We start from the raw sequence: 12,305 nt of genomic DNA on the forward strand, positions 1-12,305 counted from the left end.
CACATGTTGCCAGATTTCTTTACCATCCTCCTGTCCGTGCTGGGCAGCCTGCTCTGAATCTTCAGAACCTTGTGCCTGTAGAAGCATATCCTGACGTCTGTCCAGGAAATCTTCCGTTTCTCTTATGCAACTCAGGGTCGATACCTGTTGCTCCAGACCTTGAACCTTCTCTTCCAATATGGAGACCAGCTTGCACTTTGTACAGACAAAGTCGCTTCTGTCCTCTGGAAGAAAGACAAACATGGCACATCCAGTGCAGGTCACAACAGTTGAACACTCCCCATCCATATTACCTTCCTACTATGAGCTTCCTCAGGAGATGCAGTAATTACTCATAGAAGTCATTAGGGTGTAAGCCTCAGTGGGCTCACTCCAGGCGAACTCCCAGGCAAACTCCTGCTGTTTGCTGCTCTGCTGTCCCCCGCCGCTCAGCTGGTTCGCGAAGCACTGGCTTTTTTTAAACAGCCAGGCTCACCTGAAACAAACGCTCCCAACTGCCGCCCTTTTCAGCCAACCAATCAAGCACTCACTCAAACTTTCAAGCTGCCCTCACTACAAACACTCCGATCCTCTCAACAAACACACACTCAGATACCCAGATACTCACCAGCACCGATCCCAGGCAAACTCCTGCTGTTTGCTGCTCTTCTGTCCCCCGCTGCTCAGCTGGTTCCCCGCCGCTTTTGGTTAAAGCCTGCAGCTTTGGGAGTGTGGACCAGACCTGGGTCTGTGTTTTGGATTGTGTTCCGGTTGTCTAATAAACCTTCTGTTTTACTGGTTGGCTGAGAGTCACATCTGACTGCAGAGTTGCGGTGCAGGGCCCACACGGGCTTCCCCGGGAGCCCCGCCTGTGCGGACTCGCTGTGGGAAGCGTACAGTGTGGAAGGGGATGCTGAATGCTCCGAGGTCAGACTCAGGAAGGTCAAAGCTGTGTAAGCTTCTTGCCCTGGAGACAGTCTGCTCCCAGAGGAGACATGCTCCCACAGAGTCCTTACTGGCTTCGTATGGAGTAGTTCCAGAGCATTGCCCGGTGACTCCGTGACAGAAGGCAATCAGGCTGGTCAGGCATGACTTGCCCTTGGTGAATCCATGTTGACTGTTCCTGATCACCTTCCTCTCCTCCAAGTGCTTCAACATGGAGAAGCTCCACTAGGTGGCGGAGCAAGACTGCCCGATGCCAGGGAATCAGGGAGGGACAGACTGAGGGGTGGAAATGAGAGGTGCTACAGGATAATGGGGGGAAGAGAAGTGGTGGCCTGCCTGTCTGGGGAGAGCAGCGCTGGGGCTTTCTCTGTGCAGCTGAGAGGCCAAGCGCATGCGGTGAAAATCCAGCACACGGGATTGGTGTGGGTAAGGGCTACTGGTTAGAGTACAAGCCCCAGGACTGAGTTCTATTCCAGGCTCTGCCCCTGACTCACTGCCAGAGCTGGGGCAGGTCACGGTTCTGCTCCCTCCTTCCATTTTCCCATCGATCTCCCGGGGAAGGGCCAGGAGATTGACCCCTGCTGTGAAGCCCTGTGAGAGCTGGAAATATAGAATAGGGAGGGTAACCGGCCGAGGGCGAAGGCCACACTCCATGATCACAGCAGTCCCTGCTGGCCTGGGACCTGGGCTGGGGCTCGCTGGGTGAGAAGGGCTGAGCCCGAGCACTGGCCCGGGGTCATAGAATCATAGAATATCAGGGTTGGACGGGACCTTAGGAGGTCATCTAGTCCAACCCCCTGCTCAAAGCAGGACCAATCCCCAATTAAATCATCCCAGCCAGGGCTTTGTCAAGCCTGACCTTAAAAACTTCTAAGGAAGGAGATTCTACTACCTCCCTAGGTAACACATTCCAGTGTTTCACTACCCTCTTGGTGAAAAAGTTTTTCCTAATATCCAACCTAAACCTCCCCCACTGCAACCTGAGACCATCACTCCTTGTCCTGTCCTCTTCTACCACTGAGAATAGTCTAGAACCATCCTCTCTGGAACCACCTCTCAGGTAGTTGAAAGTAGCTATCAAATCCCCCCTCATTCTTCTCTTCTGCAGACTAAACAATCCCAGTTCCCTCAGCCTCTCATCATAACTCATGTGTTCCAGTCCCCTAATCATTTTTGTTGCCCTTCGCTGGACTCTCTCCAATTTATCCACATCCTTCTTGTAGTGTGGGGCCCAAAACTGGACACAGTACTCCAGATGAGGCCTCACCAATGTCGAATAGAGGGGAACGATCACGTCCCTCGATCTGCTCGCTATGCCCCTACTTATACATCCCAAAATGCCATTGGCCTTCTTGGCAACAAGGGCACACTGCTGACTCATATCCAGCTTCTCGTCCACTGTCACCCCTAGGTCCTTTTCCGCAGAACTGCTGCCTAGCCATTCGGTCCCTAGTCTGTAGCGGTGCATTGGGTTCTTCCGTCCTAAGTGCAGGACCCTGCACTTATCCTTATTGAACCTCATCAGATTTCTTTTGGCCCAATCCTCCAATTTGTCTAGGTCCCTCTGTATCCTATCCCTACCTGACACCATATCTACCACTCCTCCTAGTTTAGTATCATCCGCAAATTTGCTGAGGGTGCAATCCACACCATCCTCCAGATCATTTATGAAGATATTGAACAAAACCGGCCCCAGGACCGACCCCTGGGGCACTCCACTTGACACCGGCTGCCAACTAGACATGGAGCCATTGATCACTACCCATTGAGCCCGACAATCTAGCCAACTTTCTACCCACCTTATAGTGCATTCATCCAGCACATACTTCTTTAAATTGCTGACAAGAATACTGTGGGAGACCGTGTCAAAAGCTTTGCTAAAGTCGAGGAATAACACGTCCACTGCTTTCCCTTCATCCACAGAGCCAGTTATCTCATCATAGAAGGCAATTAGATTAGTCAGGCATGACTTTCCCTTGGTGAATCCATGCTGACTGTTCCTGATCACTTTCCTCTCGTCTAAGTGCTTCAGAATTGATTCCTTGAGGACCTGCTCCATGATTTTTCCGGGGACTGAGGTGAGGCTGACTGGCCTGTAGTTCCCAGGATCCTCCTTCTTCCCTTTTTTAAAGATTGGCACTACATTAGCCTATTTCCAGTCATCCGGGACTTCCCCCGTTCGCCACGAGTTTTCAAAGATAATGGCCAATGGCTCTGCAATCACAGCCGCCAATTCCTTTAGCACTCTCGGATGCAACTCGTCCGGCCCCATGGACTTGTGCACGTCCAGCTTTTCTAAATAGTCCCTAACCACCTCTTTCTCCACTGAGGGCTGGCCATCTACTCCCCATGCTGTGATGCCCAGCGCAACAGTCTGGGAGCTGACCTTGTTCGTGAAGACAGAGGCAAAAAAAGCACTGAGTACATTAGCTTTTTCCACATCCTCTGTCACTAGGTTGCCTCCCTCATTTAGTAAGGGGCCCACACTTTCCTTGGCTTTCTTCTTGTTGCCAACATACCTGAAGAAACCCTTCTTTTTACTCTTGACATCTCTTGCTAGCTGCAGCTCCAGGTGCGATTTGGCCCTCCTGATTTCATTCCTACATGCCCGAGCAATATTTTTATACTCATCCCTGGTCATATGTCCAACCTTCCACTTCTTGTAAGCTTCTTTTTTATGTTTAAGATCCGCTAGGATTTCACCGTTAAGCCAAGCTGGTCGCCTGCCATATTTACTATTCTTTCGACTCATCGGGATGGTTTGTCCCTGGAACCTCAACAGGGATTCCTTGAAATACAGCCAGCTCTCCTGGACTCCTTTCCCCTTCATGTTAGTCCCCCAGGGGATCCTACCCATCCGTTTCCTGAGGGAGTCGAAGTTTGCTTTCCTGAAGTCCAGGGTCCGCATCCTGCTGCTTACCTTTTTTCCCTGCGTCAGGATCCTGAACTCAACCAACTCATGGTCACTGCCCCCCAGATTCCCATCCACTTTTGCTTCCCCCACTAATTCTTCCCAGTTTGTGAGCAGCAGGTCAAGAAAAGCTCTCCCCCTAGTTGGCTCCTCTAGCACTTGCACCAGGAAATTGTCCCCTACGCTTTCCAAAAACTTCCTGGATTGTCTATGCACCACTGTATTGCTCTCCCAGCAGATATCAGGATGATTGAAGTCGCCCATGAGAACCAGGGCGTGCGATCTAGTAGCTTCTGCGAGTTGCCGGAAGAAAGCCTCATCCACCTCATCCCCCTGGTCCGGTGGTCTATAGCAGAGTCCCACCACTACATCACTCTTGTTGCTCACACTTCTAAACTTAATCCAGAGACACTCAGGTTTTTCTGCAGTTTCGTACCGCAGCTCTGAGCATTCATACTGCTCCCTTACATACAGTGCTACTCCCCCACCTTTTCTGCCCTGCCTGTTCTTCCTGAACAGTTTATAACCATCCATGACAGTACTCCAGTCATGTGAGTTATCCCACCAAGTCTCTGTTATTTCAGTCATGTCATAATTCCTTGACATCACCAGGACCTCCAGTTCTCCCTGCTTGTTTCCAAGGCTTTGTGCATTCGTATATAAGCACTTGAGATAACCTGCTGATCGCCCCTCATTCCCAGTATGAGGCAGGAGCCCTCCCCTCACAGACGTTCCTGCCTGTGTTTCCTCCCGGTATCCCACTTACCTCAGGGCTTTGGTCTCCTTCCCCCGGTGAACCTAGTTTAAAGCCCTCCTCACTAGGTTAGCCAGCCTGCTCGCAAAGATGCTCTTCCCTCTCTTCGTAAGGTGGAGCCCGTCTCTGCCCAGCACTCCTCCTCCATGGAACACCATCCCATGGTCAAAGAATCCAAAGCCTGCTCTCCGACACCACCTGCATAGCCATTCATTGACTTCCACGATTCGACAGTCCCTACCCAGGCCTTTTTCTTCCACGGGGAGGATGGACGAGAACACCACTTGCGCCTCAAACTCCTTTATCCTTCTTCCCAGAGCCATGTAGTCCGCAGTGATCCGCTCAAGGTCATTCTTGGCAGTATCATTGGTGCCCATGTGGAGAAGCAGGAAGGGGTAGCAATCGGAGGGCTTGATGAGTCTCGGCAGTCTCTCCGTCACATCGCGAATCTTAGCCCCTGGCAAGCAGCAGACTTCTCGGTTTTCCCGGTCAGGGCAGCAGATAGATGACTCAGTCCCCCGGAGGAGAGAGTCCCCGACCATCACCACCCACCTCCTTCTCTTGGGAGTGGTGGTCGTGGAACCCCCAACCTCAGGACAGTGCATCTCATGCCTTCCAACCAGCAGAGTCTCCTTCTGCTTTCTCCCCCCAGACGTATCATCTGGTCCACTCTCCGCAATGGTACCTGTGGAGAGAACATGAAAGCGGTTAGTTACCTGTGTCTGCATTGCTGGAACCCAGACATTCCCCCTTCTTCTTCTGGAGGTCACATGTTACCAAGCTTCTTCACTGGCCTCTTGGCTCCGCTGTGCAACCTGCTCTAAATCTTTAGAGCTTTGTGCCCGTAGAAGCATATCCTGACTTTTGTCCGGAAAATCCTCAGATTCTCGTATGCAACGCAGGGTCGTTATCTGTTGCTCCAGACCTTCAATCTTCTCTTCCAATATGGAGACCAGCTTGCACTTTGTACAGACAAAGTTGCTTCTGTCCTCTGGAAGAAAGACAAACATTGCACATCCGGTGCAGGTCACAACAGCTGAACCCCCCCATCACCTTCCTACTATGACCTTCCTCAGAGAAGTTGGCAAGATGTAAGCCTCACTGGGCTCACTCCAGGCAAACTCCTGCTGTGTGCTGCTCTGCTATTCCCCCCTCAGCTGGATGGAGAAGCTCTGCCTATTTTTAAACAGCCAGGCTTCCCTGAAACAAACAAACACACAGCCCCAATGCCCGCCCCCTGCAGGCTACCAGCCAATCAGGCACTCGCTCAGCTTTCACACTGCCCTCCCAGCAAACACACACTGGGATACTCACCAATCCCAGGTAAACTCTTGCTGTGTGCTGCTCTGCTGTTCCCCGCTACTCAGCTGGTTCCCGAAGCTCTGGCTATTCTATCTGGTCACCCCTGGGACCGCGGGGTTCACGGGGCTTTACACCAGCCAGGATCTGGGCAGTTAGCGAGAGCACCTTAGGATTTCCCTCCGGTGCCGAGGGAAGCGATTCAGCGGCACACGGCGGCGGGAGGAGACAGCCGGGGACAGGCAGGGACCGAGCCCTGCTGCTCCCCGCGCCCTGCGGTGCCCGAGCCCCGCGGAGCCGTGAGTGCGGAGCAGAGTCTGCGGTGAGGGGCGGCGGGGGCAGCTCTGATGGGGGCGGGGGGGACTCGGCGCAATGGAGGAGTGGGGGGGCAGGTCTGATAGGGTGAGGGGGGACTCGGCGCAATGGAGGAGTCGGGGGGCAGGTCTGATGGGGCGGGAGGGACGCGGCGCAATGGAGGAGTGGGGAGGCAGGTCTGATGGGGCGGGGGGGACTCGGCAAAATGGAGGAGTGGGGGGGCAGGTCTGATGGGGCGGGGGGGGACTCGGCGCAATGGAGGAGTGGGGGGGGCAGGTCTGATGGGGCGGGGGGGGACTCGGCAAAATGGAGGAGTGGGGAAGCAGGTCTGATGGGGGCGGTGGGGACTCGGCGCAATGGGGACTGGCGGGGGGGAAGGTCTGTTGGGGGGACTCTCCATGACTGGAGGCGGTGTGGAGGCCTTTTTGGGGGTGGGGCACTGTGGCACATCTCTTTAGCAGTAATCCTGGGCCAAGCAGTGTCTGCAGGTGTGGGGTGGGCTGGGCTGGGCTTGGCTCAGCTCAGTAGGGCTTGAATCCCTGCCAAGGTTAGAGCTTCTACTTTCACTTCTCTTGCTGTTTCTAGGTTCCTTGGTCTAGTTTGCCCCCTTCGCCGCTGGAAAGAGCAGGAAGCCAGGCCAGGAGGGAGACTCCAGAGCTGGTCTGCATTGGAGACAGCGCTGCGGGGATCCCCTCCAGCAGAGCAAGCACCTGCTGACGGTAAATTACTGCACTGCATTACTGCTGGGCTGGTGCTGGGAAAGTCTGGGCTTGGAGGAAGGCCCCTGTTTGTCACTTGGAGGCAGTGGGGGCCGGGTTCTGATCTCTGTCACGCTCATGTAAACCCAGAGCCAGAAATTTCTCTGGCATAAATGAGCAGAATTTAGCCCTAACTCAGTGTCCTAGCCCCCCCTCGCGGATCAGGACCGGATCCTGTTCTCATTGAAATCAGTAGGAGCTAAGTCTGCACTGAGCCCCTTGCAGCATTGATCCCTGAGCTGGTTGCCTGATGCAGTGAGTCTATGGCAGGGATGGGGAAAGAAGGAGCCCAGTAATGTTTCCTATCTGAGCAGGTGGGTGCCACTCTGCGGCTGAGAGACGCTCCGGAGCTAGTTTTGGTTTAACCCCCTTGATGCCTTTTCTCTCCCAGCTAAGGTATCTGGTACGTCGAGATATCATGATCAAGGCTTCGATGAGCTCTGGGAAGGTGACTCTCTTCCACCAGGATCCGCAGAGTGGGGTCACCTATCGGATCCCCGCACTGCTGTATATCCCCACAGACACGCTCCTGGCGTTTGCAGAGAAGCGGTCCTCTGCCAAGGACAAGGACGCTGAGTACCTGGTGCTGAGACGAGGTCGGAAGACAGGGACTTCGGTCGAGGTAATTCCTTGTGCGTTGTTTCCCTGCAGACCCCCCTTGCTTGCTGCCGTTCTTAGCCCAAGGTGTCTCAGCATTAGCGCTTCCCGGGGTGCTGCCTCTCCCTGGGTATCTGCACTCCAGGCTATTCACCCCCCAGTATCTAATGATACTGGGCAGGGCTAGGTCCTGTGAGGGGCAGAGCGCTCCAGTGAGGTGCCGGGGGCCTTTACCTGCCTTTTGAAGTGAGGAGGGAGTTGAGGCTGCTCACCACCTTGCAGGATCGCACCCCTAAGGAATATGATTGGGGAAGATGCCTGGCAACCCTACTGCTGACCTGGGTTGGGAGGCTCGCTCCAAATGGAGTGTAAACGTCCAAGAGAGCAGCTCAGGAGACGGAGGGCGGGCCGGGCCGGGCCGGGGAACTGGCTGGGATTGTGACAGTCCCTGTCCCACGGAGCTAGCAACTGTGTGTTTGGCATGTGTCTGGTCTCTAATTGCAGCCAGCTTGTGTCTGGCTGGATCCACGTAGGGAGGAAAAGCAGAGCCAAGCCACTAAAGCAGAAGCCAGTGCAGCCCTCAGGGGAGCTGCTGCAGCCCAGCCCCTGCTCCCTTAGAGGAAGGCAGAACCAACAGCCTAAAATGAGGCTCTGAGAGCCCCGTTTTGGCACCTGCTTGGTTTTCAGAAGTGCTGAGGGCTCGACAGCTCCCCCTGGCAGTGGGGCGAAGTGTGAGTTCCATGGCCCATCCAGTCCTGAGGCGGCAGTACAGAATGGTCATCCTGATGTACTGAGGAGTGGGCCCCGCTCGCTTACCCCTCTGACCTACCTGTTCTTGCCCCCTCTCTCCCGCTGCAGTGGGGGCCCAGGGAGCCCTTGATGAGCGCAGTGTTACCAGCTCACCGCACGATGAACCCCTGCCCGGTGTACGAGCAGAAGAGTCAGACTGTCTTCCTGTTCTTCATCTGCGTGAGGCAGGGCATCACAGAGCAACGGCAGATCCACACTGGGCGGAACGCCGCCCGGCTGTGCTATGTCTGCAGCGGAGACGCCGGCCAGACCTGGAGCTCGGTAACGGACTTGACGGAGCAGGTGATTGGGGAAGACTTGAAGGACTGGGCCACGTTTGCGGTGGGGCCAGGGCACGGGGTGCAGCTCCGCTCCGGGCGGCTGGTGATCCCAGCTTACGTCTACCACATTACCGCTCACTGTTGCCGCCTGCCGCTGCCCTGCTGGACCCAGCCCCAGTCCTTGGTCTTTTATAGTGATGACGGCGGGCAGTGCTGGCACAAGGGCGAGCTGATTAAGGGCATGAAGATGGTGGAGTGCCAGGTGGCTGAGGTGGCATGCCAGGCCTGTGACCCCGTGCTGTACTGCAACGCCCGCACCCCGTGCCGATGCCGGGCGGCTGCGCTCAGCACAGACCAGGGGCTGACATTCAAGAGCCCCTCCTCATGCAAGAAGCTGTGCGAGCCGCCTCACGGCTGCCAGGGCAGCGTAGTGAGCTTCACACCGACACCGGGGCTTCTGGAGGCGGATGGCGCAGAAGGGCCAGACACCCCAGCCCACGAGATGACCTGCCTGTTGAACAGTGGGAATGCCACCTCCGATATCCGCAGACGCACCATGTCATGGCTGCTTTACTCCCACCCGACTGGTAAATGCAAGCGGGTTGACCTGGGCATCTACCTCAACCGCTCCCCATTGACGGAGGCCACCTGGGAACACCCGTGGCTCCTGTACCAAGGGCCGTCTGGTTACTCGGACCTGGCCGTGTGCCAGGAGGCGCCAGCGCTGCTCTTGTTTGGCTGCTTGTTTGAGTGCGGGGTGAATTACGCGTGTGAGGAGATCGCCTTCCAGCTCTTCTGCTTTGAGGATCTCCAGAAGAGCAGAGGCTCTCCCCGCTCCCTGGAGCAGCATCCCAACACAAAGCAAAAATCCAACTAGCGGTGTCCTCCGGGGGAGTAAGCGAGAGAGACACACGCTCGCTCCCCCCCGGAAGATCCCCATCCAATGAGGCGTGGGCTTCCGAAAACAGCCTCTTCTTTCGCGTGTCTCTGGTTCAGGGTCCGGGACTTCCTGGGGCCTGGTCTGTAGAGGAGCAAAGCATCCGTCGCTCCATCTGAGATTGAGAACTTGGCCACAGCCCGGGCAGCCATGCCAGCCTCTCCGTTGCCGTCCTACTGATGTACAGCACCCTGAGCCAGATGCACCACCGCCGGGGGCCAGAACGCCTGCTGGTGTAAATCAGCTCCAAAGGTTACACCAACTGAGGATCTGGCCCAGAGAGAGGACTGCTCAGTCCGTACTCCACAGACCTGTCGATCCTTGGTCCCTCTGCTGAGACTGCCTGTCCATTAAGAATTGCACTACAACAAAAGAGAACTCACTCTGGGTGCAGGGAAGGGGAGGGGGAAATGTGCTTTGCTGCTGGGGGTGCGGTCCTAAGTTCCCCGTAAGCTGCGCGGCTGTGCAGCAGCCTGTTGAGTGCCCACAGGCACTCGTGGAACTCGCCCGGCTGGGACCTGCCGTGACCGGGCCACCCCTCCCCTGGCCCCAACTCAGCCCGGACTTGCCGTGGCTGGTGGGAGGGACGCCCTTTTCCCAGACCCAACCCAGCCCCAGACCTGCTGCGGCGGGGAGAGGCACCTCTCTCCCCAGCCCAGGTGCTGCTGTGAGGAGAGAGAGCTGGGGGGAGTCCTCTTTCCCCACTGTAGCCCCGGGGCAGCCTGTACCCCAAACCCCTCACCCCTGGCCCCACCCCAGAAGCCGCACCCCCATCTGGCGTCCCCGCACCCCGACCCTCTGCCCCAGCCCTGAGCCCCCTTCTACACTCTGAACCCCTCGGCCCACCCCCACCACATGCATTTTGTTATGTGCACCAATATGGAGGTGATGTGTGACACATGACAAAATTCATTCTGCACATGGGTGGGAAAAGTTAGAGAGAACTCTGGTGCTGTCTTATTAAAGGTGATGCTAAGAACGTGACCACACGTGGTCGCTGAAGATCCCATGTTTGCAGGAGTAGTAGTTTAGCATCTTGGCCATTTCTCAGTTCAGGGAACAACCCAAGCATGCTTTGCAGTGTCAGCTGGAGAAGTTGTTCCAGTATTTCCTCTCCTCGGGCAAGTCCCGATGTACCTGGTGTGTGGGCGAGTGAGCTGTTTGTTCATTTGCTCTGTAAACTGCTCCAGGAGCATACACATCCTTCCCTTCATAAATCAACACCACAGCGTCGCTTCTGCCCTGGGGAGCAAGCAGGCAGCAGCTTGGAGGCAGACGCCAACGCTACTCCCCATCATGTCTGTGCATGTCAGCCCCAAACCGTACAGCATCTCTGCTGTGTTGCTGGTGTGCCAGAGACCCCAGGTTAACCTGTGGCTCTCCCTCCTGAAAATAGTTATAGAAAGCCCTGTGGTGTAGCATCTATGGTGCTGGACTGAGACTTGGGGGACCTGAAGTCTGTTCCTGGCTCTGCTGCTGAACTCCTGGGTGACCTTGGTCAAGTCACTTTGCTTTTCTGTGACTCAGTTTCCCCCCACCCTTTGTCATGTCTGTTTAAACTGTCAGCTCTTTGGAGCACAGCCTGTCTCTTACCATGTGTCTGTATAACAAATGGGGCCCTGATCTCAGTTAGGGCCTCTTGATGCTACTGGAAAATCAGTAAGTAATAGTATTACATATTTATAAGCAGCTACCTCATTTCTCCTCCCCCCCCCCGCACCCTTAGTCAGCACTTAGCCAAGCAGTACATATCTAGCCCTTACAGAGGCAGAACCTGCAAACACTCATCCACCTGCTTAACTCTACTCGCATGAGTAAGTGCCATTGACTTCAATGGGACTCCTCACACAAGTAAAGCTACCTGTATTTCTAGGATCTAGCCCCAAATCTTTCTTGGTGAGCTAGCAGGCCTGATTCTGATCTCACTTGCTCTGGTGTAAATGACACAGTTTCATAGAAGCTGATGGAAATCCCAGGCGTAAGCGAGATGAAAATCAGGCCAATTATTTTGAAATCCGTCCCTGCAGGATCTTTGCTGCCCTGTGAAAATCCCTTTAATCACCTGATGATGAATTGGCTTTTGTTTCTTATTTATTTTTATCGGTTCTCTGTTTGTAGCAACTGCCACCAGTTCTGTAATGGCACCGATCGCTCGCTGCATCGTCTGAGTCCCTTGCCATGAAACACCTTCAGCAAGAGAGTGACTACGGAATGTAAAGGGCTAGATTCACTCATTCCCCACTGGCCAATTTGCATGTCTCCGGCAGCCCAGGACAGCTGGAGAGTGTCGGTGAATCTGGCCCCTGAGTCTGCTTGACCCAGTGATGTCTGGTTAAGTCAGTAATGAGCAGATGCTGGCTCAACGACCGAGTGTAATAATTTCCGTGGAGTCGTGACAACTGTTTTGTCAGGGTGGGTGCGCCATGGCCCTGTGCTAAAATTCTTATGCCCTTCCAATGGAAATGCTTAATGTCCACCACTGCCCCCAGCTGGTTAGAATCACATCAATTCATTGGCGCAGGAACTAGGGGTGCTGGAGCACCCCCAAGTTTTACATGGAGCTCCACTTCTGGCCCTACACCCGGGGTCCTGGCTGCCAGCCCCGTGCCTCGGGGCTCTGCTTCCAGCCCCACATTTGGGGCCCTCTCCTGGCCCCGAGCCTGGGGCTTCACCCCCAGCCGTGGCCCCAGGTTCAGCCCCCTTACCCTGTCCATGTCCCCCCTCCCAGAGCCATGGCCCT

The 12,305-nt window shown here is 55.2% G+C and overlaps 1 protein-coding gene across 2 annotated transcripts; it reads left to right on the plus strand.

The window, feature by feature from the left end:
* The first annotated feature begins 5,893 nt into the window (after positions 1-5,893).
* LOC141981153 (sialidase-3-like) lies at positions 5,894-10,360 on the plus strand. 2 transcript variants are annotated; one of them, XM_074942890.1, is made up of 4 exons: positions 5,894-6,210; positions 6,789-6,922; positions 7,353-7,583; positions 8,417-10,360. In XM_074942890.1, exons 3-4 carry the CDS (start codon positions 7,380-7,382, stop codon positions 9,503-9,505), a joined length of 1,293 nt encoding a protein of 430 aa, XP_074798991.1. In that variant the 5' UTR covers positions 5,894-6,210; positions 6,789-6,922; positions 7,353-7,379; the 3' UTR covers positions 9,506-10,360. The 2 variants fall into 2 exon arrangements, with proteins under 2 accessions (XP_074798991.1, XP_074798992.1); XM_074942891.1 differs by lacking the exon at positions 5,894-6,210 and adding an exon at positions 6,263-6,290.
* The last annotated feature ends 1,945 nt before the right edge of the window (positions 10,361-12,305 follow it).

This window comes from Natator depressus, chromosome 1, assembly GCF_965152275.1.
Source record: "Natator depressus isolate rNatDep1 chromosome 1, rNatDep2.hap1, whole genome shotgun sequence".
Taxonomy (NCBI): domain Eukaryota; kingdom Metazoa; phylum Chordata; order Testudines; family Cheloniidae; genus Natator; species Natator depressus.

Excerpts from the sequence above, each read along its gene's own strand:
- LOC141981153 (XM_074942890.1), top strand. The coding sequence starts at position 7,380 with ATGATCAAGGCTTCGATGAGCTCTGGGAAGGTGACTCTCTTCCACCAG. Across the intron at positions 7,584-8,416 it reads AGACAGGGACTTCGGTCGAG|TGGGGGCCCAGGGAGCCCTT; the intron begins GTAATTCCTTGT and ends CTCCCGCTGCAG.